General features: G+C 56.6%; 4 protein-coding genes across 9 annotated transcripts; 2 read left to right on the forward strand and 2 right to left on the reverse strand.

Annotated features, from left to right (window-relative positions):
* Positions 1-936: 936 nt before the first annotated feature.
* ABHD14B (abhydrolase domain containing 14B) lies at positions 937-5,108 on the reverse strand. 5 transcript variants are annotated; one of them, XM_012656548.1, is made up of 5 exons: positions 5,021-5,081; positions 4,608-4,882; positions 3,874-4,127; positions 2,364-2,605; positions 937-2,011 (listed from the first exon to the last, which is right to left on the reverse strand). In XM_012656548.1, the coding sequence occupies exons 2-5, from the start codon at positions 4,631-4,633 to the stop codon at positions 1,832-1,834; spliced, it is 702 nt and encodes a 233-aa protein (XP_012512002.1). In that variant the 5' UTR covers positions 4,634-4,882; positions 5,021-5,081; the 3' UTR covers positions 937-1,831. The 5 variants fall into 5 exon arrangements, with proteins under 5 accessions (XP_012512002.1, XP_012512076.1, XP_012512148.1 ...); XM_012656622.1 differs by lacking the exon at positions 4,608-4,882 and having other exon boundaries at positions 5,021-5,108; XM_012656694.1 differs by lacking the exon at positions 4,608-4,882 and having other exon boundaries at positions 3,874-4,337; positions 5,021-5,071.
* A 387-nt stretch (positions 5,109-5,495) lies between these two features.
* On the forward strand, positions 5,496-11,059 carry ABHD14A (abhydrolase domain containing 14A). 2 transcript variants are annotated; one of them, XM_012657053.1, is made up of 6 exons: positions 5,496-6,207; positions 7,878-7,944; positions 8,625-8,836; positions 9,012-9,127; positions 10,241-10,476; positions 10,693-11,059. In XM_012657053.1, exons 1-6 carry the CDS (start codon positions 5,861-5,863, stop codon positions 10,873-10,875), a joined length of 1,161 nt encoding a protein of 386 aa, XP_012512507.1. In that variant the 5' UTR covers positions 5,496-5,860; the 3' UTR covers positions 10,876-11,059. The 2 variants fall into 2 exon arrangements, with proteins under 2 accessions (XP_012512507.1, XP_012512590.1); XM_012657136.1 differs by lacking the exon at positions 7,878-7,944 and having other exon boundaries at positions 6,041-6,207.
* Positions 11,060-12,979: 1,920 nt separating this feature from the next.
* Positions 12,980-18,174, forward strand: ACY1 (aminoacylase 1). Its single transcript, XM_012656946.1, has 15 exons — positions 12,980-13,071; positions 13,403-13,514; positions 14,208-14,272; positions 14,363-14,467; positions 14,782-14,876; positions 15,203-15,279; positions 15,372-15,461; positions 15,560-15,616; positions 15,960-16,033; positions 16,119-16,168; positions 16,288-16,432; positions 16,535-16,603; positions 17,486-17,565; positions 17,733-17,793; positions 17,879-18,174. The coding sequence occupies exons 2-15, from the start codon at positions 13,421-13,423 to the stop codon at positions 18,041-18,043; spliced, it is 1,227 nt and encodes a 408-aa protein (XP_012512400.1). The 5' UTR covers positions 12,980-13,071; positions 13,403-13,420; the 3' UTR covers positions 18,044-18,174.
* A 1,972-nt stretch (positions 18,175-20,146) lies between these two features.
* RPL29 (ribosomal protein L29) lies at positions 20,147-22,611 on the reverse strand. Its single transcript, XM_012657239.1, has 4 exons — positions 22,501-22,611; positions 22,035-22,079; positions 21,648-21,712; positions 20,147-20,666 (listed from the first exon to the last, which is right to left on the reverse strand). Exons 2-4 carry the CDS (start codon positions 22,069-22,071, stop codon positions 20,265-20,267), a joined length of 504 nt encoding a protein of 167 aa, XP_012512693.1. The 5' UTR covers positions 22,072-22,079; positions 22,501-22,611; the 3' UTR covers positions 20,147-20,264.
* Between the last annotated feature and the right edge of the window lie 510 nt (positions 22,612-23,121).

A 23,121-nucleotide genomic window follows, 5' to 3' on the forward strand; every position in this document is an offset into this window, starting at 1 on the left:
CCGATTACAGCGCGGCGGGCCCGCCCCAGCCGCCCCAGTGCCGCAGCCACCCGCCCCGCCCCGCGCGCCGCGGTGCGCCCCGAGCGGCGGCCGCTTCCGGGAGGGCTCGGGAGACCCTTCCCCTGCAGCTCCCAGAGCCCCCGGGAGTGGGGGGCAGGGGCGTCCGGCCTGAAGCGCGGGTCCCAGCCACGCTCCGCCCCGCGCAGCTCCCCTCCGGCCAGGCCAGTCCTTCCGGCCCGGGCCGCCCGCCCCGCGCCTCTGCCGAGCCCCTGCACCCCCATCTCGGCCTCGCCCCAGCGCCGTCCGGCCCCGCCTCGCTCCCGGCCCGGGTCCCTTGGTGCTCTGGCTTCGGCCCTCCGCCCCGCCCAGCTCCCCGCTCTCCTCGCTCCTGCGCCATCCACAGCTCCGGCTCTCGCCCACCCAGACCGTGCCCCTCCACGGCCCACAGCTCCGCACTGTCCGGCCCTTGTCGGCGTAGGACAGGTTACCGGACCAGCTGGAGGATGGGGTCCTGGTGCACCCCGCCCCGCGATTCCCCCAAATCTACCTCCAGAATTCCTTTTTGGGTTAGGGTTGCAAGGGAGGGGCACCCTAGAGTCCCTTACTAGGGAAGCGATGAGTGGGGGGAGGAGCCGAGCTGTTCCCAAGTCCCCCGGGGGGCCCCCCTGGGGAGCAAATATTCCCCCCGTCTGTAATCGGCTCAGCCTGGTCTCACTGACCTCCACCTCCCCCAACAACTGAGTGTCTTGGCACCTGGGTGTGTGTGGGTGGGGAGGGGAATCCAATCTCCCTTCCTTTCCATCTGGCCTGTGGACAAAGGGCAGGGGGACCATCTGGTCCCACCAGGGTGGGGGAGGGGGCCACAGTGTTGGTCCCAAGAGGTGGGGGAGGGGCGGCGCTCTGGAAACAGCAAGAGCCTGTGGGGTCTAATTGCATCACTTTATTTCACTGACCTCCACTCTCTGTCTCCCCACCCCCCACCCCCAAACCTCACAACAGAAAACAAGCTTGCCTGATATGATCCAGGCTTGATAACTCAGCAAGGTGTGGAACATCCAGAAGCAAGGAGAAAAGCAAGAACTGAGAGGCAGAGAGGTGGCCCTTCCCTTCTGTGGGGCATTTCTGGACTGGGGCCAGCTGCAACCTGAGTAGATTCCAGGGCTAGCCACACCCTAAGCCTGGCAAAAGGGTCTCCTGCAAGGGCTGGCCCATGGGGTCCCCACTTTCCCAGCCAGTGAGGTGCCACATGGTTAGAAGAGCACGTGTATCTGTGCAAGTGTTTGTGTGGAGGTGTGTGTGTATGTGCATGCGATGCACAACTGCACATGAGAATGTGCATATCAGTCCGGAGTTACATACACCTATGCAGTTGCTCTCAAGTGAAGGGCCATATTTGGGAACATAGATAGCTTCTAAAAGTGTAAGCATGCATGTGGGCATGTATGTATCTGTGGCCTAAAAGAGGTGGGGAAGTGTGTGTGCTGGGGAGGTGACTGACCTGCAGGACAGTTGAAGGAGGAGGACAGGGTGGGAGGGGAAGGCTGGGCAGAGCAGAGGAAGGAGTGAAAGCCCAGCAAGCCTAGCACAGAAGGATTACCCTCCACCAGATTATGCATCCCTTGATTCCTGAGTTTTTCCTCTTGATTTTAGCTCATCAGTCCATCACTGCAAGAGAAAGAAGCAGAAAAGACAGACCCCAAAAGAACCTAGAAAGATATATAGACAGACACACCTGTTGCATGTGCATGACGAGCCAGAGCCCATGGAGGGGAGAGAGAGAGAGAGACCTCACGGTAGGCAGGCAGCCCACCCACATCAGCAGTGCAGGGCCTCAAGCTAGCCCCTGCAGGAAGTCCAGCAGCCCTGTATGCCACTCCTCAGGTTTGTCCAGGTAACAGGGGTGCCCCGCCCCCTTCATGATCAGCACCCGGTGGTTTGGCAGCTGCTTCAGGTGCTCAAAGGTGGTTTGACCCATGGGATCCTGGTCTCCATATACAATCAGAGCTGGAGTCTGAGAGAAAGGAAAGGAGGGCAGAGTCAACAGGAACCCGCCACACCAGCCCCATCCTCCTGGAGGCTAGCTCCAGCTCTCCCCACCAATTCAGTCTCTCCCTTGGGCCACCCCAAATGAGGAGAGACAAGCTGGCCCAATGGGTGGGTGCATGGATTGGTGTCTGCCCCAGCACACAGTTTAGCACAGGGTTTGGCACAGTAATCTGCTAAGTAAACAAAAAGGGTGGAGCTTGGTGAGGATCTCCTCCCAGAAGACACCCTCGGTTACCTAGCCCCCATATGAGAAAGGCTCAGGGATAGATCCTTCCTTGCTCCCGGCAGGGGCATCTCAGCTTCCCACACAGGAGTACCTTCACACTGGCATAGTCAGCAGCATTGATTTTGTCAGTGCAGATGGGGGCCACTGGCACATAGCCCCGGAGCTGGGAGCCAGGGGCGGTGAGGAAGGGCAGGGAGTACATGCCACTCAACGATGGACTGATCACAACCGGGGGGCCCAGCTCCAAGGCATCTACCACAGCTGCCAGGAAGCTGCCAGGGACCAGCTCCTTCATAGGGGCAGGGGCTGTTGCTTCCTTCGAGCGCCCCAGACCTGCAGGGATTCAGGTATGGGAGAGACAAGACCAGGGCAGTGAATGGGAAAACAAGGGAGAGAAGATCCCTTTCTCCAGGAAGCCTTCCTGGGTCAATCTCTCTGTGCCCAGGTTCCTGATAACACCCAGTGTGCCCAAGTTTATTCCGACAGCAGCCTCGATCTATCACATTGTGGCAAGCATGAGGCATTTCTCTTCATGTTTGTGCCCATCTCTCCCAGGAGTAACAGTGTCCTGGAAAGAATCAGACTGACATCCAATGGGGTTGGATCCAATTCTCCATTTACTGTCTGTGTGACCTTGGGTAAGTCCTTCTCAGCTCTCTCTCAGCTACTCAGTTTCCCCATCTGTTAAAAGGGGATAACAAAAGTATCTGCCAGTTAAGACTGTTGTGAAAATTAACTGTTTAAAAGGCACCTGGCCCTGGATTGGCACAGGGTGGGTTCCTCAAGGACAGTGGCTGAGGGGCTGGTTCTGCACTCATACCTGCCCCCACCCCACCCCCGTCCCACTTCAGTCAGTCCATCCCCACCTTCACCAACAAGATTAGCTCAAGACCTTTGCCCTAAAGCTCAGCCCAACCCACTGTTGTAACCAGTCCTGTCCAGGCTGGAGGCCTGCCCTTGGGCCCTGAAACCACACCAGCCCTGGCTGGTGAGAGGCTCAGATCAACCATGCTGCCCCTTCCACCAAGGGCTGGGACCCGGTGGTCCAGATGATAACAGGCAGTCTGGGGGACTGCCCCCACATCCCCCAGAACCCAGCTCAGGGCTTTGCATATTCACAACTGGGGGCCTGGCCACCCACCAGGCCCTGCCCCTCAAGCCCCCAGGAGACTCAGGTCTCACTACTCAGGGCTCCAACAGCCTGTGGTTATAGTTCAGTGAAAGTATTTTACTTCCAACTGGCTGAACACCAATTACTATGTATCAGGTACTAGCTACTTACTCACACTCATGTGGATAATCTCATTCCATTCTCACTAGAGCCTGCCCCAAACATGAGTGCAGTTATCTCCCATTGCAGTTGAGGGCACAGGCTCGGCGACACTGAGACACTGCCTGGTAACAGTGAGGAGCAGCTGGGCAGTGTCCAGACCATATCTGGGTCAAGACTGGACAAGCTCAAAGGTCCTTGCAGTGTGTACTGAACTCTGTCAAACTCCGGGCCCAGACTGGCTATGTCCTCCCAGTCCTCCCAGGGCCCCAGCCCTGGGTCCCCAATGAGGCCTCCCCAACCCCTGCCCAGAAGCCTGCCCTTGAAGTACCTGGTAGGTCAATGGCCACAGCCCGGTAGCCAGCCTGGGCCAGCCTGTGCAGCGTACCCAGGTTCTGCCAAGTCTCGGAGGAGAAGCGGATACCATGCAACAGCAGCACAGAGAAGCGGACCTGCCCACTGCCTGGCCGTGCCTCTCGGAAGAAGAGGCTCTGGCCCTGCACCTGGAAGGTGCCCTCGCTCTGCTCCACGCCCGCCGCCATGCCTGCTGCCGCCATACCTGCTGCTGCCGTGCTGGTCAAGTGCCTGTGGTTCAAAGCCAGGCTGATGAGGGGCCACAGAACACGTTGCCCAGGTGGAGCAGGGAGGCTGCCACAGAGAGGGAAGTGGGGAGCAGCAAGGAGGCCCCCAGGAGGCCTCCAGAACTCTAGGAACACGCTTTGGGGTCAGGAAGACATAGGTGTTATTTCTGCCTCTGCCACTCAATTGTGTAACCTTGGGCCTCAGCTCATTCATCTGCAATATGGGAATAAAGCCTGCCTCAAGGATTAGGAATTTAATTAAGAGTTTTAAAAAAAATAACAGTGAGGGTGCCTGCTGATTGTAAGAACTCAAAACATGGGGCTCCCATTACGATTACTGCTCGATTACTGCTCTCATCGTTACTATCCTTCTCTACAAATGGGGATAATTCAACAGTACTAGCTCCAGGCGGCTGATAGGATTACATGAGGCCACGCATGTGCGTGTCTAGCACATAGTAAGTGCTCAATCAACGGTAAGTACCTGACTGTTTCGCTTATCGACCTCATCCTCCCCAACGAACTGTTGTGCGTTGGCGCCTTAGGCTGGAGGGAGCCCAAGCTGGGGTAAAAAGCCCATCTTCCAGAGGCGGAAACCAAAGCGCCCAGTGAGAAAGGGCTTTGGAGTTCTGGCCGGCCAGGGACGCGGGGTGCTCAGCGCGCTGCCCGCCCGGGGCCCAGCACGTTGACGCCGCAGTCACGGGCGCCGCCACGGCTCGCTCTGTCCCCTCCGCCGACCACGGTTCGGGCTCGCCAGGTCTGGAAGAGGGCACAGGGAGGGGGTGGGGGCAGCCCCGAGGAGGGGACCTGGGGACCCGAGATGGGAAGATTTGGGGTAGGTGCGGGTGGATTTTGACTGGAGAGAGGAAGAGAGGGTCGAGAGCGCAGGGCGGGTACCTGGGGAGTTGCGTGGACTCACGCAGACCGGACGCAGGCGAGTGCTGGCGGCGGATGGGCCGGGGCAGGGGCAGGGAAGCAGGGAAGAAGCCAGCCTGGGGGCGGGGGCTGGGCCGTGCTCCCGGGCGCCCTCTTGCGGCCACAAGCTGCCGCTGACTCCCTCGACACCGTTGAACCCATTCCTTGTTCTAACCGTGGCCTCAGTTTCCTCAAGCCCTCGGCCCCACGATCCCCGCGCGGCCCCGAAACCGCCAACGGCCTGGTCCACATGGACATGGCGCAGCTTGAGGAGGAGGGCTCCTTCGGGATCGCATCCCTGCTGCTCCCTTCTTGCCCCCATCCCCCTCATGCCCAGCCGGAACTGCCCAGGGCCAGAGTTGTCTGGCTGGCAAAGAGCTGTGCGCCTGGCACAGAGCTGAGGTCCGACAGGTTTGAATGCGAGGCTCCGCCAGTATCCAGCCAGGTGCCCTTGATCGTTTTCCCAATGCCTCCGAGTCTGTTTCCTGCCTGTAGGGTGAGTTGGGTGTTGCCAACCTCTGCAGGATACCAAAAAGAAGTAAACCCGACGTGCTCCGTACAGCCTTCCTCTGCTGGGCTGGTCGCCGCGCGGAGCCCTGAGCCTGGGACAGACCAGACGTTGGTCACATACCGCCAACCAGGATAGGTACCATGAGTACACGTGAAGGTCCCCCCACCACCGTGTGTGTGTGTGTGCAGGGAAGTGGTTGGGCTGAGAACTGGAGCTGCTGCATAACAATATCTGGCATTCACACAAGGAGGCCTCTGCTGCACACTGTTCTCGGCTTGACCGGTCCTTAAGTATGTACTTATGACAGCCCTATGCTGTGGATCTTAACTCCTGTACAGACTGGAGAGCTGAGCGAGGATGAAGATGTTTTGGGGGGAAGAAGCCAGGTGGCTCTCCACTACTCCTCAGGCCAAAAGCAACCTGGAAAACCTGGACGGGCCTCAGAGCTCCGGGGCGCCACCCCCAGTACCCCTTCCAAGGGGCCTGCTCTGTTACCGGGCGCCAGGCCCGCGGCTGCGGACTGCGCATGCGCGCCTCCGTGGCCGTACTTCCCGCAGCCGACTGCGAGAACAGCCGCCCGGGCGGCGAAGGCCCCGCCATGGTCGGGGCGCTGTTCGGCTGCTGGTTCCGCGTGGGCGGGGCCCGCCCGGTTGGCCCGGTGAGTGTCCCCGGGGAGGGAGGTCGGCAGGCTGCCCGGGCCGGCCATCTTTGCCCCGCCCCTTGCCCCCGTGCCCGAGGCAGAGTCCTGCGGGAGCCGCTGGCGCTGGGGCAGCGAGAGTGCGTGTGCGCGTGTTGGCGTGTGTTCTTGGAGGTCTGGGTGTATATGTGTGTCCGCCTGTGTGGGTCTGTCAGCGTGTGTTTCTGCGCACTTATACTGGGGGTGTGTTCCTCAGTCTGTCAGCCTGCTTGTGTCCGCGTTTGTCTACTGTATTTCTGTGTGCATGTGACTTTGAGGGTATGTGTCTACCTGTGTGTATGCCTGTGTGTGCGTTTCTGAGGGTTCGTGTGTGTGTCTGTCTGCCTGTGCATGTGTCTGGCTTGTGTGTGTAGTTTTAGGGTCGTATGACTGTGTGCTTGAGTATTTCTGAGGATCTGTATGTGGTCGTGGGTTTTGCTTTTTATTTTAAGAGACGGGGTCTCGCCATGTTGCCCAGGCTGGTCTTGAACTCCTGGCCTCAGGCAGTCCTCTTGCCTTGGCCTCCCAAAGTGCTGGATTACAGGCGAAATGGGATTACATACCTGGCCTGTGTGGTTTTGAAAGCGTGTGTCTCCGTCAGTCTGCCTTCCTGATGCCTGACTGTGTGTGATTTAGAGGGTATTATTACAAGGGATTGGTTGTGCCTGGGCCAGTGCATGCGCAAGGAGGCTGCATGTATATGCCGGGAACAGCTTGTGCAAAATCAAAGCATAATGGGGGCAAGACTCGTTGCCTGTGTGCAAGTGTATACGCCTGTGTCATTGTCAGTGTGTATTCCAGTGACCTAATGTGGGCACAGTTTACCTCAGCCCCACCATCTGTAGAGTGCAGATTGAGCCCCGGGCTGCAGTCCTGTTACTATTGTCTAGTCCTGCCAGCACCCTAGGTTGCCAAGGCAATGGCTGAAGCCCTGTCCCTCCATCCCAGGAGAGGCATGGGAGCACCCCGGCAGACGAAAAGAAAACGTCCCATGGGGGTGCTCCACCTGGTGGGAGCCTGGAGTAACACCCAGTTGGAGGTGTGTGTCGGAGGCTGTGGTCTAGAAGAAAAGAGGAATGGGCTCTTGCTCCTCCAGGCTCCTGCTTTTCCAGAAGCACCAGAGAGGATGCCACTGGGGTCCACCCTGCACCACCTGATCCCAGAGCCTGGGGGTGGGAGGCTGGGGAAACATCCCCAAAACATCCTGGAGAGGTGGGTGGGGCCCAAGACAGGTCCCCAGCTCCTAGCTCATCAGCCTGGCACCCCGTTGGTGCTCAATAAAGATGTGTTTACTGGAATCCTGGGATGAGGCAGGCATGCTCATCCTAGGCCCAAGAAATGACAGGAACAGCCCCATGTCACGTCCATTGTATTATTTAAATCTCACAGGAGGCTTGGGAGGGCAGCCACAAGGTCATCCCATTTTACTGACAAACTGAAACACACAGTCAGAAAGTGGCAATCTCAAAAGCCAGGGCTACCTGGCCTGTTTGGGTCCTGGGTCCTGAGGTCTATCCTCTGGGCTGGCAAAGGCCCCTGACTGGAAGAGTCCGTGAAACAGGTCAATTGGCATGAGGCTGTTTGTGTGTGAGGAATGAGAACAGGGAGGTGACGTTCATCTCTCCAGCCCCGTGCTGCCTTTCCATTTCTAGGTACACCGTGCTCCTCCCTGCGCCCGCCACTCGTGTCTCAGCATTCCCTCCATCACGGACCTTCTCTGTGAGCCTCTTCATACAACTGGGGGTAGACCATTAAACATAATGCGATTACAGAACACATTCCGATTTTAGCAGTGTTATATGTAGCAAGGTAAAAACAACCATTTCCAAACACACCTGAGTAGGGGATCCCCTTGATGGTCCTCACCACTCTGTTCACCAGCAAGGCTCCAGTTCATCCATTGCCTCCCAGCCCTTTCTTCCTTGGCAAGCCGAGTGTAGCCTGGTGTTTAGGAGCCCAGCTCCAGGTTCAAATCCCAGCTTTCCCACTTGCTACTTCTCTGAGCCTCCATTTCCTCCTCTGTAAGAGACCTATAGTTACATCTGCTCCCCAGTGTTCTTTGTGGATCTGTGAGCCTTTGTATGTGAAGGGCCAAGCCCAGGGCCTGCTGTCATTGATGATCAGAAGTAGTTTTGCTGCCACAGTGATGATGATGGTCACAGAGTGTGCTGTGTGCCAGGGGATACCTCAGAGACACCTCCTAACTCTGCAGGGTATCTGATACCCTGGCATATGGAGTAGTTGGGTGTGAACCCTCAGACCTTTGCCCAGAGCAAGGGAAGGGGCAAGGGCTGCAGCTCTTCCTGCTGGGGGATTCTGGGTGGGGTTTTGGGGTAGGGTCCAGGGATCCTTGTCGGGGCTCAGCCCCAGCCTGTTTTCCCTCTCCTCTTCTCCTCCAGACCATGGTACAGACCTCCATGAGCCGGTCCCAAGTAGCCCTGCTGGGCCTGAGTCTGCTGCTCATGCTACTGCTGTATGTGGGGCTGCCTGGCCTCCCTGAGCAGACTTCCTGGCTCTGGGGAAACCCCAATGTCACAGTCCTGGCTGGTCTCACCCCTGGCAACTCCCCCATCTTTTACCGCGAGGTGCTCCCACTCCATCAGCCACGCAGGTGGGTGCTGACCTAAGGGTCTAGTGGAGGGACTAGGCCCAAGGGGAGTCCCTGTGTGGGACCGCAGTCTGACTCAGGGTGCTCAGGGACTGGGAGGGCAGTGGGAGAAGCCTGGGAAGAAAGAACGGTGACTTCCCCCAGGCCTCAGGATACATATTCCCCTGTGTGCCTGCAGGGTGGAGGTGGTGCTACTCCATGGAAAGGCCTTTAACTCTCACACGTGGGAGCAGCTGGGCACACTGCAGCTGCTGTCGCAGAGGGGCTACCGGGCCGTGGCCCTTGACCTTCCAGGTGAGCACCCCCACCCCAGGGTCTAGGGAAGCAGGATGCAGCAGCTACAAGGTGGCAGCTTTCCCCAGAAGGGGGAACTGGAGGGGTAGGGAAGCCCTAAGTGTGGCTGGGAGCTTCAGGACTCCAGTGTCTGAACAAGCAGTGGCAGGTCACAACATAAGATGGCACCACAAAAAAGTCTATTTTTGTTTTCTACCTTGAAAACCACAGTGTAGATTGTTGTATATCACAGAACAAATAGAAACGAGACTCACTTCACAAGCAGTCGTGCTGGGGCGGGGAGCTCACTATAATTTTTATTACAAACTATGTAGCTTTTTGTGTTTTTAAATACACAAATGATTTGTGCTATCATTCTTGTCATTAAGAAAAAACTCAAAAAATAGTGAAGTCCTCAGTGACCGGTGCCACATTTCTCTCCCTCTCTAAGCAGTTTGGGGGATGCCAGACCCTCTTCTGGGCATTTTCATGCACAGAGATACAGACAATATGCAGGTCGACTGGTGGGGATTGTAAACATGACTGTTGTCCTTCCTGTTCAGCTAATCCATCTGCAGCTCGGTTTTCTCCCTGGACACCATGTTGCATGGATCATGCCAGTCCCTGCAAACCAGCCTCTGGTTAACTCCTCAGTGTGCGCCATAGGAAGGAGGCCCAGGGTTTATCCAGCCATTCCTCTACTGGTGGATATGTAGGTTGACTTAGAGTTTTCAGCGTCAGTTGAAATGTTCACGTAATGTAGCTGAAACATCTTTGGACATGCTTCTTTGAGCATGCGGTCACTGACTTTTCTAGGGTAGCTATTGAGGACAATTGATGGGTCAAAGGATACACATTTTAAAATTTTGACAAACACCACCTCACCCTCCAAAAAGGCTGTACAGATTCATTCTCCCATCGATCGTGTATGAAAGAGCCCATTTCCCCATATCGTCCCCAACACTGGATGTTTAGTCTTTTTAGTTTTGCTAATAGGATGAATGAAAGATATGTTTTTCTAGCAGGCCTATTACATTACGAAAAGTAGCTTCTAGGAAGTTTGGGGTAGCATGTGCCATGCTGTCCGGGGCCCCTTCACGGCCCCCCTCAGCTGGTGCCTGCTGCTGTTCTCAGGTTTTGGGAACTCAGCGCCTTCAAAGGAGGCAAGCACAGAAGCAGGGAGGGCAGGGCTGCTGGAGCAGGTGCTGCAGGACCTGGAGGTGCGGAATGCCGTGTTGGTGAGCCCCTCGCTGAGCGGCCACTATGCCCTGCCCTTCCTGATGCGAGGCCACCACCAGCTACATGGATTTGTACCGATCGCACCCACCTCCACCCAGAACTACACCCAGGAGCAATTCTGGGCTGTGAAGGTACTGGGAGAAGGATCTTCAAGGGTCCTGGCACCCTGTCCCGGGCTTGGGTCATGGAGGTTCAGGACTCAAGTCTTACCTGGAGGGACATGGCTTTATCCCTGATCTTAGATGGAAGAGGTGGGGTGTTTGGGGAAGACTTCCTAAGGAGGTGGTTTGGGGTGGTCAGATCCTCATCAGCCCCCCAGGGTCACAGCCCCTTGTCTTGCCTTGCAGACCCCAACTCTCATCCTGTATGGAGAGCTGGACCGCATCCTGGCTCAAGAATCTCTGCGGCAGCTCCGCCACCTGCCCAACCACTCCGTGGTGAAGCTACGCAACGCAGGCCATGCCTGCTACCTCCACAAGCCGCAAGACTTCCACCTCGTCCTCCTTTCCTTCCTTGACCATCTGCCTTGAACTAGCCCGCTACCCAGGCCCCAGGCCTGGCCTGAGCTTGAAGGGCCTGGACCACAACTCTCCCACCACCAGGGAGGCAGCCCCTGGGATTGAAGGTCAGAGGTCAGAGAGTCAGACTCAGCCAGGACCTCTCATTTCACTTCACAGACACAATAAAAAAGCATTTGTCTTGCCTGGGGTGTGACAGGTGCCATTTCCTAGCATGCTCTGGGAGAGGCAGGAGTGGGAGGCAAGTCTGGGACTGCTTGGGGGCTGGGAGCTGCAGAGCGTGCTCCAGCAGCCTGAGAGGGCTAGGACTGCACCACTTCCTAGCTGTCTGCTCTCAACACTCTGCCTCGGTTTCATCATCTGTAAAAGGGGCATGATGGCAATATCTGGCTCAGAGGGTGGTTGTAGGATTGCATGAGTTTGGATAAGTGAAGCACCTGGCCACACAAGGCTGGGAAAGGGATGTATTACTGCTGCTGCGTGACCACTGGGACTGGGGACTGGTGGGAAATGCAGGGTCTGGGCAGCTGAGTCGGGGGAGTCAGGAACCTGGGGCCAAAGGAAGCAGGATATGTAGAGGTGGCTGTGGGGAATGAGGTTTAAAGAATTAACACAGCTGGGGAATGGACATGCTTGAAGCTCTGACTTGGGTGAGGCAAGGGCAGTATACGTAACCTAATGTACCCCCATTATATGCCGAAATTTAAAAAAAAAAAAAAAAAGAACACAACATTGCGGTCCAGGTGCCGTGGCTCACGCCTTTAATCCTAGCACTCTGGGAAGCCTAGGCAGGAGGATTGCTTGAGTTTGAAACCAGCCTGAGCAAAAGCGAGACCTTGTCTCTACTAAAAATAGAAAAATTAGCTGGGTGTCATGATACATGCCTATAGTCTCAGCTACTCCAGAGGCTGAGGCAAGAGGATCACTTGAGCCCAAGTGTTTGAGGTTTTAGTGAGCTAAGATGACACCACTGCACTCTACCCAGGGTGACAGAGTGAGACTCTGTCATAAAAAAAAAACAAAAAACCAAAAACCACAGCATTGCCAGTGAACCACCAAGTCTGACTGACCCTTGCTATCTATGGGTGAGCAGCCAAGATTGAAACCCCAGGAGGGGTGGAATGGACTCCTCTCCTCCCCTCCCCTCCCAGCCTGCATCTTTGGCCCAGAGGTTGAAGTCTTCACCCCTCACCCCTTGTCAAGCTAACTCAGCCCCTGGAGCAGAGGACAGATCTTCCCGGGGGTACAAATGGCAGCGAGGTGCACACGTGGGCATCTGTCTACACCTGTGTGCAGCCTGCAGGTACCAATGGGCCACCTGTGCCTCTATTTAGCCTCCCTCCCTGGGGGTTGCAGAAGAGGCAGAGAGTTTGGCACCTCTCACACTATCATTAAGCATCACAATTACATCCTCTCACCATGACATCCTGTCACACCTCCCCACCATCTCACACTCACACTGGCACACACAGTCATATCTACCGATACACAGTGTTAGATTTGCCCACACAGTGGCATGTTCACCATCACTCGTGCTGTCATCCATACATTTAGCTTTCATCTCTGGCTCATTGTCCCAGCACCCACTCTGTGCCCCCCTCCAGAGCAGAGCTCCTGGTGTGGGGCGGACAGACGTTAACCAATAACCTCACCACACACGCGGCGAGGCAGTCAGGGAGGACCTCCTTGAGAGGCTGAATCATTGAAAGCGGAGCGGTAGCAGACTCGCGGGAGGGGGCCAGGGAGCAGGAGGACTTTGCAGCCCTGCACCCTGAGAACCTCCTGTCCTCGGGCTCTATCGCGAGGCTGAGCGAAAGGCAGTCCCCTGAGGGCGGGGCCCTCCTGGGGGCCGGGCGTGGGGGCGTGTCCTGCGGGCGGGGAGGGGCGGGGCCAGCCCGGAGCTCGCCCCTCGCCGGGGGGATGGCCGTGGCGGAGCTGCCCAGGGGCGGGATCCGGCATCCGAGCCTCCCAGCCGAGGCCCGGCCTGAGGCCGACTGGGACGCCTGCGCCGAAGCGGCCGCAGGGGTTGGGACGGCCCCTTCCTTACTCGCAGTCTTCGCTCTCCGCCCCTCGATCAGGCTCCGGCCACGTGGTGGGCGGATCAGGGCGGTTCTGAGCCTGAGGCCTCACTGAGATAACTGGAGTCCCAGCCACTGTAGGGGCGGACGCTGGGGGGCGAGTGCGGGCTCGAGATCAGGAGAAAGCGAGGTCGGGAACCCTGGGGAGTAGAGGGATCGGAGGCTCCCCGGCTTGAAAGCTGGGCAACTGGGAGGCATGCTTGAAGGAGGGCGTGGGGAGTCAATGCCAGGGGTCAAACCTGGCTCAGCTACTCCCTGGCAGAGGCATAGACTTCATGGGGCTCTTTTGGGGATTAAATAAGGAAATGTGCTGAAAGCGGCCAGCACAGCGCCTGAAACGGAATGGGGGCTCCGTTAATGGGGGCCCCGAAACAGGGCGTCCTCTCCTCTGGGACGTCCGGGGAACTGCTTGGGGAGGGGTTGTGTGCAGAGGGGTAGTTAGCCATTCACTTTGCCCCCAGCTCACCACGCGCAGCGCCATGACCAGCAAGGGTCCCGAGGACGAGCACCCATCTGTGACGCTCTTTCGTCAGTACCTGCGCATCCGCACCGTCCAGCCCAAGCCGGACTATGGTGAGAAAGCGGTGCTTCCAGGGCCTCTGATGGGGCCTAAGGGGCGGGGACTGTGCTCTAAACTAGCTCCAACCGCTGTCACCCAGCTGAACCTCACTCTGGTGCCCCAAATGGCTCCTCAACCCCTCTGGCCATTCCCCAGATCAGCAGACTGAGGCAGCCCCTCCAGGCTGCGGAGGAAACCTTTCCCCAGGGGCTGTGCTGCTTCAGAGGTTACTCCTGGCAGCTAGTTAAAGAATAACTTCACTCTGCAGGGCAGGAGAGGTTTGGGGAGACTAGGGCAGCCACAAGGGCCCTCCAGAGCCTACTAGGGCTGGACAAAGTCCGCAGCCCTTAGGGAATCAAGCTTGGTGGCTAGAAATTGTGTACATGGGTCCAAATCCCTGCTCTGTGATTTACCAGCAGAGAGATGTTGGGTGAATCTCTGCATATCTTTGTGCCATAGTTTCCCCATATTTAAGGAAGATAATGACACCTGCCTCCAACCCTGGACTTCCTCCTGGCCTTCCACAAAGGGTCACACTGGCCAAAAATATCTTCTTTCTTGGGGACAGAAATGCAGGTGTCTCTGAGGGGTTTGGAATTATGTTGGGAAGGCAGCAACCCATCTCTGAGTCTGCCCCTCTCTCTGGGCTGCCTGGCTACTGGGAGCCATGGTAGGCAGAAGCAGCCCAAGACTCTCTGTGCCCCCAGGGGCTGCCGTGGCCTTCCTTGAGGAGAGAGCCCACCAGTTGGGCCTGAGCTGTCAGAAAGTGGAGGTGAGCCTGCGGCCCTGAGTAGGGAAGGGAGATGGGTCTGGGGCACCTCCTCACCCTGTGTTGACCGTGTCCCCTCCTGATGCTGTCCAGGTGGCACCTGGCTATGTGGTGACCGTGCTGACCTGGCCAGGCACCAACCCTGCACTCTCCTCCATCTTGCTCAACTCTCACACGGATGTGGTGCCTGTCTTCAAGGTGTGTAGTGGGGGCAGTGTAGGCCTTGGGGACAGGCATGATGCAGACCCCAGAATCCAATCTCAGCAGCCCATGGTGCTGGTCCTGGCACTAACTGTCAACATCCACACGGCAAGCAGCCTTTGCCCAGCAGTGACTGCATGTGGCGGGCTGAGGAGGATGGCAGTCAGCTGCCTTTTTCAGCCTTCTGTCCTCACCACTCCACCTGTCGCCCCAACCCTATGGTGGGCTCCTAGGGGAGCCCACCATTAACCAGAGGGCAGTGGCCTGACTAAATTTGGGGCTTGGGCCCCTCTTCTTGTCCCTGCCACCAGGAACATTGGAGTCATGACCCCTTTGAGGCCTTCAAGGATTCTGAGGGCTACATTTATGGCAGGGGCACCCAGGACATGAAGTGTGTCAGCATCCAGTGAGTGTCCTCTCTTCACAGTCCCCCACTACGTTCCCACCAGCCCAGTGGATTAACCAAGGACCTGGAAGTGTGATTGGAGAACCTCAAGGCCAAGGGACATCTTGTCCCCTTACTTTGGGCACAAATTGCTGCCATGAACCATTACATGGATGGGGAGACTGAGGCCCACAGAGGGCCGGGGGCTTTCTGGAGTTCCTGCCAGGCTGCGGTAGGGTAGAGTCCAGGGCACAGGACTTCAGCCTGTCATCCCTGCCTGTTCCTGCCTACTGGGCCAGCCTGAGCCTCTGGAGGCTCCCCCGACACCTGGCTTATTGCCCACTCAGGTACCTGGAGGCAGTCAGGAGGCTGAAGGTTGAAGGCCACTCTTTCCCTAGAACCATCCACATGACCTTTGTGCCTGGTAGGAATGGTTCAGGGAGGGACACCTTTGGGAAGCGGGAGGGTGTGTTGGGGAGACAGCTCCCTAATCTCATGTTCCTATCGCTTTTACAGATGAGGAGATTGGGGGTCACCACGGCATGGAGCTGTTCGTGCAGCGGCCTGAGTTCCGGGCCCTGAGGGCTGGCTTCGCCCTGGATGAGGGTAAGCAGGTTGGCCAGCACTGAGCACCCAGGCAGGGGTAGGGAGGCTGCTATTGGGGCCAGGTGACTCCATCCTCTGAACCCCCTTTCCTCCCTCAGGCCTCGCCAACCCCACTGATGCCTACACTGTCTTTTATAGCGAGCGCAGCGTCTGGTGTGAGTATGGGCTTGGAGGAGGGGTCACTGTATAGGTAGGTGGGAGACTAGACCAGAAAGGGGAGCGTCCTATGAAGGGTCACACAGCAAGTTGGGGCCTGAGTAGTCCTTGAACCCAGGGCTTCTGCCTCCCAGCCCCTTCCTACCTGGGCATCTGTCCTGGGCTTCTCCGAGGGTAAACCCTGACCCTGGGCAGAAACCAGCTCTACGCTGCAGGCTCTGAGGGGGACAAGGCCGTGTCAGAGGAGCTTGGCACAAGGGGAACCCCAGCCCACCCCAGGGCTGATTGCATCTCCAGCCCCTCTCATGTCAAAGACCCTCCCTTCCCCCTCTGTCTCCCCAGGGGTGCGGGTTACCAGCACTGGGAGGCCAGGCCACGGCTCGCGCTTCATTGAGGACACGGCGGCAGAGAAGCTGGTGCGTGGCACATGGGGAGGGAGACTGGGAGCTCAGGAGGCTCTATCATGGGGCTGCTGTCACATCTAACCTCATACTCTCCTAGCACAAGGTTGTGAGCTCGATCCTGGCATTCCGAGAGAAGGAAAGGCAGAGGTGAGGCAGCCTGGGAAGGGGTTGGGGGTGCCTCTCGGGGGATGCACAAGAGAGGAGGGAAGCTGAGCCACCTTCTCGTATCTGTTGCTGCCCATCCCCTGCCCCCTCCCCTACTGCAGGCTGCAGTCAAACCCCCACCTGAAGGAGGGGGACGTGACCTCCGTGAACCTGACTAAGCTAGAGGGTGGCGTGGCCTATAACGTGGTACCTGCTTCTATGAGCGCTGGCTTTGACTTCCGCGTGGCACCGGATGTGGATCTAAAGGTGCCACCTCCACATGGGTTTGGAGGAGAGAGGCGGGGTCCTCAATCATGTCCCAAAGGCTGCGGGAAAGCCTGAGGAATCAGTTCATCTCCCTTCTTTTAGGCTTTCGAGAAGCAGCTGCATGCCTGGTGCCAGACAGCTGGCGAGGGGGTCACCTTGGAGTTTGTTCAGGTATCGAGTTGGGACCTGTGATGGGGGAGTGTAGGGGCTAGGGGAGACTGGGCTCACACAGTGTGTGACACTGTGGGAGTGTGTGCTTGGTGTGTCCACATACATCTGGGCATTTTTTTTATCTGTGACAGACACTTTATTCACCCAACAAGCATTAGTTGTGGAGACCACTGTGGGCGCTGGGGAATACTGTGGGAGTAAAATTAGGCACAGTTCTTGCCCTCATGGTGTGAAAAGGGAAAATAGACATAAATCAAATATTTATATAGTATTACTTTTATGTAAATATGAACACATACGGTCCAGGAAAGGTGGGATCTCACACTCTGAGAACCTATAATTGAGGTATTCAACTAGTCTGAGAAGGCCATGCATGGTGGCTCACACCTGTAATTCTAGCACTTTGGGAGGCTGAGGCTGGAGTATTGCTTGAGGCCAGGAATTCGAGACCAGCGTGAGTGAGACCCCATCTCTGACAAAAAATACAAAAATTAGCGCGGCGTGGTGCGAGCCTGTAGTCCCAGCTACTCGGGAGGCTGAGGCAGGAGGATCACTTGAGCCCAGGAGTCTGAGGTTACAGCGAGCTATGATGACACCACTGCCCTCAGGCCAGGCCTGGGCAACAAAGCGAGACCCTGTCTCCAAAAAAACTAGTCTGAGAGGTCTGGGGGAGAACTTGGGCTAAGATCTAAAGGATGGACAGGAGTTAAGTAGATGGAGGGCATGGCAAGGTCCCAGACCTAGAGGGGCTGAAAGAGAGCCTGTCGCTGGGTAGGGGTAGGCAGGCGTTCTGTGCCAGGCACAGTCCACCCTATGGGGAACAGGGCAAGATGCCCAGGCCCCTGTCCTGATGCTGCCATCTTCCCCCTTGCCCCAACACAGAAGTGGATGAAGCCCCAAGTGACATCTATTGATGACTCAGACCCCTGGTGGTCAGCTTTTAGCCGGGTCTTCAAGGACATGTGAGCACACTGGCCAGCTGTCCTTACACAGCCCAGCTCCCTCCTCCTCTCCTTGCTATTGCCCTTCCCCCTCCCTCTCTCCCTCTCCACCTCTCTTCCACCTTCAGTTCTTCCCTTGTGCCCCCTCCTACCTTCCTCCCCGTTCATCAGGCTTTTCCCCTGTGCAGGAACCTCACTCTAGAGGCGGAGATCTTCCCTGCTACCACAGACAGCCGCTATCTCCGCGCGGTGAGCCCCTTGCATGGCAGTGTGTGGGCAGTGGACAGGGCCTGAATGGTGGCTTTTCCCTAACAGCCCCTCCTCGCCCCTGCAGGTGGGGGTCCCAGCACTGGGCTTCTCACCCATGAACCACACACCTGTGCTGCTGCACGACCATGATGAGCGGCTGCATGAGGCGGTGTTCCTCCGTGGCATCGACATATATACACAGCTGCTGTCTGCCCTGGCCAGCGTACCTGCCCTGCCCAGTGACAGCTGAACCGCCAGGATCCCCAACCTCTCCCCCTGGGGTTTCCATCCCAACTAGAGCCAAAGACCTTCTCTTCCCCGTGCCCAATAATAAAATCTGTGTGTGGGCAGGGTCTGTCTCTGAAGTACTCCTCACAAGGATGCTCACGGAACAGAAATTCTCATTTCTCTGGGGACACACTGTTACCATTCCCATTTCACAGACGGAGGAAACAGCCTGGCTCTGGAGTCTTCCCAAAACCATTCCACATTGCTCTTTGCCCGTAGACATAGCACGCCCATCCAGTACCACCCAGCCATGTCTGTGCCCAGCAATAAAAGGACATAGCTCCTGTTTTTAGTGGCCACCATACTTGGAGGTGACCTTGGAGGTCAGGGATTCAATTCCCACTGAAGGGAGATACCAAGACATGGACCTCAGGGGTCCACTCCTGTCTTTCTGGGAATATATTTGGGATCCTGAGACAGGACCAGAAGGGGGCCACCTGGGCCCCTGCCAGATGTGGGGCAGGGAGAGGGACAACTTCCAAGGCATGACTGCTGGCATTTGTCAAAACCCATGGGCTCTGGTGTTGGGAGCAGGGGTTACAGAGGGGCAGGGTGCCCGCGGGTAGACCAGTCAATTCATCTTAGGGTCTCCAACACCCTAGCCTGGGACCATGGACCAGTGTGTAGAGGCCCAGGATTTGGGCTTCAGTCTCAACCTTGCTGAGCCCTCAGGTAGTACAGAGTCAGCTATGACCCCAGGAGCCTTCTCCTCTAGCTGATCTCATCTGTCCTGTCCTCCAAGAGGGGTATAAGGGAGACAGGGAGGGCTGGCTTTTTTGAAGTTTCTAGTTGTAGCCAGAAGGGAAGTCCACAGCTTAGCTCTGTGGTCTGCAGGCTTAGTACTAATGACTACAGAGCTTGGTGAGCAACTGAAACTCAAGCACCAGACCTTGTGCTTCCTTCACATAAGGCAGGTTCCGATGGAAGCTGGAGGCTGATGGCAGCAGCTGGCTCTGACCTTAAGAAAGCCTAGTTGAAGCCCCTGACCTGGGGTCTGGCCTCCCTCTCAGACCTCTTTTCTCCTGGCAGGATGACTGGGGAAAGCAGCTTTCACACCCTGTCCAGGACACCAGCACACAGGCCTCACTTTGGAAGTCATCCAACCTGGTGACCTCCAATGGGGCCAAACTGTCTTCAGCACACAAAACACTGTCCTGCTCCCTTTCCAGACTCCACCTCCATCTGACACCCTCTGGCAGGGGCAGTTGGCCACCCACAGAGTGGCAGAATTAGTCAAGAGCTAGCAGCCTAACCCTAGTTGGGCAAACAAACTTCCCAGAGTCCCATGTGGACTGCCTGGGCTCAAATGCTACCTCCATCCCTTCCTTAGCTATACAATTAAGTTTCCTCACCTGTGAAACAAAGATAACAGTAATATCTATTTCAGAGGCAAGGGGATCATATACCATGGGCTACATCTTCTGCTCTGGCATAAAAGCACCCCTTTTTGAGTTTCCAAAGTGCCCAAGGCTGATTTTGAGGATTAAGTGTAACCAGGAACAGTGCTCCACCTGGTACCTTCTACAGGAAGCCCCCACAAATACCTAGTACTAAACTATTTGGTCCACTGGCTGCTCTATTAAGATCCTGTATGGGAAGCAGCTAACCCAGCAGCACAGCATGGTCAGGCCCAGTCACGGTAGTAAGGCAGTGCCAATGCTGCCCCGCCTTCCTGGGTCTCTAGCACTTGGGGGACCAGCACAACCCAGAGCAGTAGATGCTGGCCAGGTGCACCAGGAACAGCCCAAGTCTGGGACTCGACAGGCCAGAGTGCAGAATTGCTCAGCAATGCCCTGTCCCCTTCCCTCAGGGTATGCTTCAAGACCTAACAAGGAGGTTTAGGATTTTCCCCTTTCCTCAGCAGCTCACCCAGTGCAGCAAGCTATGTGCCCCAGCTCCCCTAAAGCCTCTGACCATTTATTTACTAGGTCCCCTTCTTGCACCCCAGGGCCGCATTTCCTGACTCCCGCCCACACCCCACCATGCACACAAGGCTATTGCGCTCTCCCACACCAACAGAGGTGGCAACCCCATCTCCCACCCAGCCCAGGTCATAGACACAGGCTAACAAATCCTGCCTCAGGTTTATTCGTACAAATAGTACAGGAGGACCCCAGCCCATGCAGATAGCACCCCAGGGGTCACACCAGTCCTTCTGTCCTCATGCTGGCAGACAGAGGCCTCTACTCTGGAGCCTTCGCGGGGGCCTGGGCACCTTTGGGAGCCTGAGCTGGAGCTGGAACTGACGCTGGTGCTGCAGATGAAGCCGCGGACTGGGCCTTGGACTGGGCCTTGGACTGGGCCTTAGTTTGATCCTTGGCCTTTGGCCGGCAGAGCCTGAGACCCTTGGCAATGCGGGCACGAGCACGCTTCCCAAGCTTGGGGTGGGCAATGTAGGCAAGTCGACTGAGCTTGCGGCTCATGCCCTTTGGGATCTTAGCCTTAACCTCCTTGGGCTTTACGAGGGCCTTGATAGCTTCAGCACGTGCACTCATGGCCTTGGCGTTGTTGGCCTGCATCTTCTTCAGGCCCTTCTTGTTGTGCTTCTTGGCAAAGCGCATGTTCCTCAGGAACTTGGGGTCCACCTGGAAAGCAGGAAAGGTATAGGGAGTAGCATGTAAGGCCCCCAAGTCACTCTCTGGTGCCCCTCTCCATAGGGGTGCCCAGCATTCTAAAGACAGCATCAAGTCAACCTTAAATGTGGAAACAGTCAACCCTTAGAAACATGTATACTGCCCCAGGGAGCCAATACTCCACCTGGCTAATGCTGTGCAGACCACACTAGCAAGGTTACATGCCCAGAGGCTAGTAGAGCAAACAGTCAAATCCAAGTGCAGAAGAAAAAAGGAAGGCTGCTGCCCTCTCTGCCAAGGTTGCATGGCAACCTATAGAAGGGGTTCAACCAAGTTTTTTCTCTGAAATCCCCTCAGGGTTATCCCCTCCCCCTTTAGAGGAAGGTGTCAATTAAACACCAAGTCTGGCCCAAAAGACTCATAGATGAGGCAGAATAAGAGACGGAAGGGGGGAAACTGAGGCTCAGATTTTGTGACTTACTCCACAGATCAGATAGCAAGGGTACAGGGGAGGAAAAGACTTGGGACAGGCTCAACCCTCCCCTAGACCTACAGCCTTCTCAGCTAATCCTTAGAACTCCCTGACACAGGAAGGGAAGCTGACCCCAAGCCCAGCACTGAATCAGATCCAAGGTTTTAAGGATAGTCAATGTGAAATGGAAAGATCACAACGTGCCCAGTACACATAGACAAGGCCACTCCTTACCTTAAGTTCTGTGGCCGAGTGAGGGAGCCAAACAAAATGCCCTGAGGAGGCAGGTTACATTCTGACCAAAGGGTTACACTTTGGGCCAGGGAAGGCCAAGGAAAGCTTTGTTATGAGTCTAGCAGGCTAGAGAAAGGAATTATAGGCTTTGGTGGGCCAGATAAGACAAGGGACAAGCTCTGCACAGGCAGGGGATGAAGCTGTAGAAAAGTTGCATGGCAGGCTGTGACTGTGCACCTGGAGCCAAAACAAGACATTTATGTGCGAGTTGGTGTACACACACTCACCCCCTTAAGAGATTCATATCTTTGTGATCGGGGTTTCTTGATGCCATTTCTGTGCCACTTTCGGGCTGTGGGGAGAAAAAAGGAATTAGGCCAATAAAAAGATTTTCTCTAATAAGCACCCAACATCAGACTGGCAAGCTTGGGAGACTCAACACTTCCCAGAGCAGATATTATTGACATCTGGAAAACTACCACTGAATGCAAAGCTTTGCGGGTATCTCAAGTGGATCTCTGGCTCCTAAACCTATCGCCCCAAACATATGACTGGTTGAAAACAAAATCAGCCCCAGGCCCACAGTGGCTATGTGCCCCCTCTCGCCCTGCCCCCATATCCCTAAACCAATCCTTGCCAGGGTATGGGATGTGGACCGGGCCCAAGAAACTTACACTGGTTGTGTGTGGTGTGGTTCTTGGACTTGGCCATGTCTACACCTGGAAGACAAAAGTGGAGATCAGGGCTGCGGGCTCACCGGGCTGGGCCACCACTGCTGCCCTGACCTGGTGGAACGTGAGTTCAGAAGCTAGAATTAGGTTGCAGACAGACACTTGCATCTGCGGCCTCCACCAGCCTCAATTTACTCTGCACGGCCCGATGCCTGTCCCCGCCTCCCAAACCGAGGGAATGAGGCCGTGAAACCAACTCCCCAGTCCCACAAGTCTGCTTTCCCCCGAAAAGTCCGACTTCTTACCCTGCCATCCATGCACCCCTTGGAGACCCAAAAGAACCAGCCCCACGCCGCAGCCTCCGCTCCCCACATCCACACAGCCAGTCTCCTTGTCCTCCCTGCAGCCCACGCCCCGCCGCCGCCCATAAGTCGCGGATGGTATCAGATGCCTCGCGACCAACACTTACCGTAACCCGCGACTGCCGACGAGCCTGGGACCGGAAGAGAAAGAGACGCCGCGATGCACCACAGGAAATGGGGCCGACGACGCCGGAAGGTACTACTGGAAAAGCTCCCCCCAGCGCCCGAGGAAAGGTTCCGAAGCCCGGAAGGGCGCAAGCCAGACAGGAAGGTGGTGCTACGAGTCTGGCTCCGCCCCCTTCGGGCTTCCTCTTCCCTCTCGGTTTTCCTGGGTTTTCCTCTTTCTTCTGTTCTTTCAGGACCTGGCTGTTGGGGCTCGGTCTTGTTAAAGACCCTGAAAGCAAAGAGAGTCCTTGAGGAATGGATGTGAGGCAGGGAGTGACAGATCTGTGTTCTTAAAAAGTACCCCTGGCTCCTTCGTGGAGAATGGACTGTAAGGGGGCAGAGGGGAGGAGCGAGAGGTGTGAGGAGGCTGGTACAGAGCACCGTGGGAGGGCGATGACTGCCTGGACCTGAGTAGGGGTAGTGGGGATGACCAGACTTGGGAAGCAGAAGATGAGGGAGAGAAAGAAGTCAAGGATAGCCCCTAAGTCTTTGCCTTGAACATCCGGGTGAATGCTGGGGCCGTTTACAGAGATGAGAAAGACTGGGGAGAAGCAGGGGCTTTG

The sequence above is a fragment of the Propithecus coquereli genome, unplaced genomic scaffold, assembly GCF_000956105.1.
Source record: "Propithecus coquereli isolate 6110/MARCELLA unplaced genomic scaffold, Pcoq_1.0 Scaffold1, whole genome shotgun sequence".
NCBI lineage: Eukaryota > Metazoa > Chordata > Mammalia > Primates > Indriidae > Propithecus > Propithecus coquereli.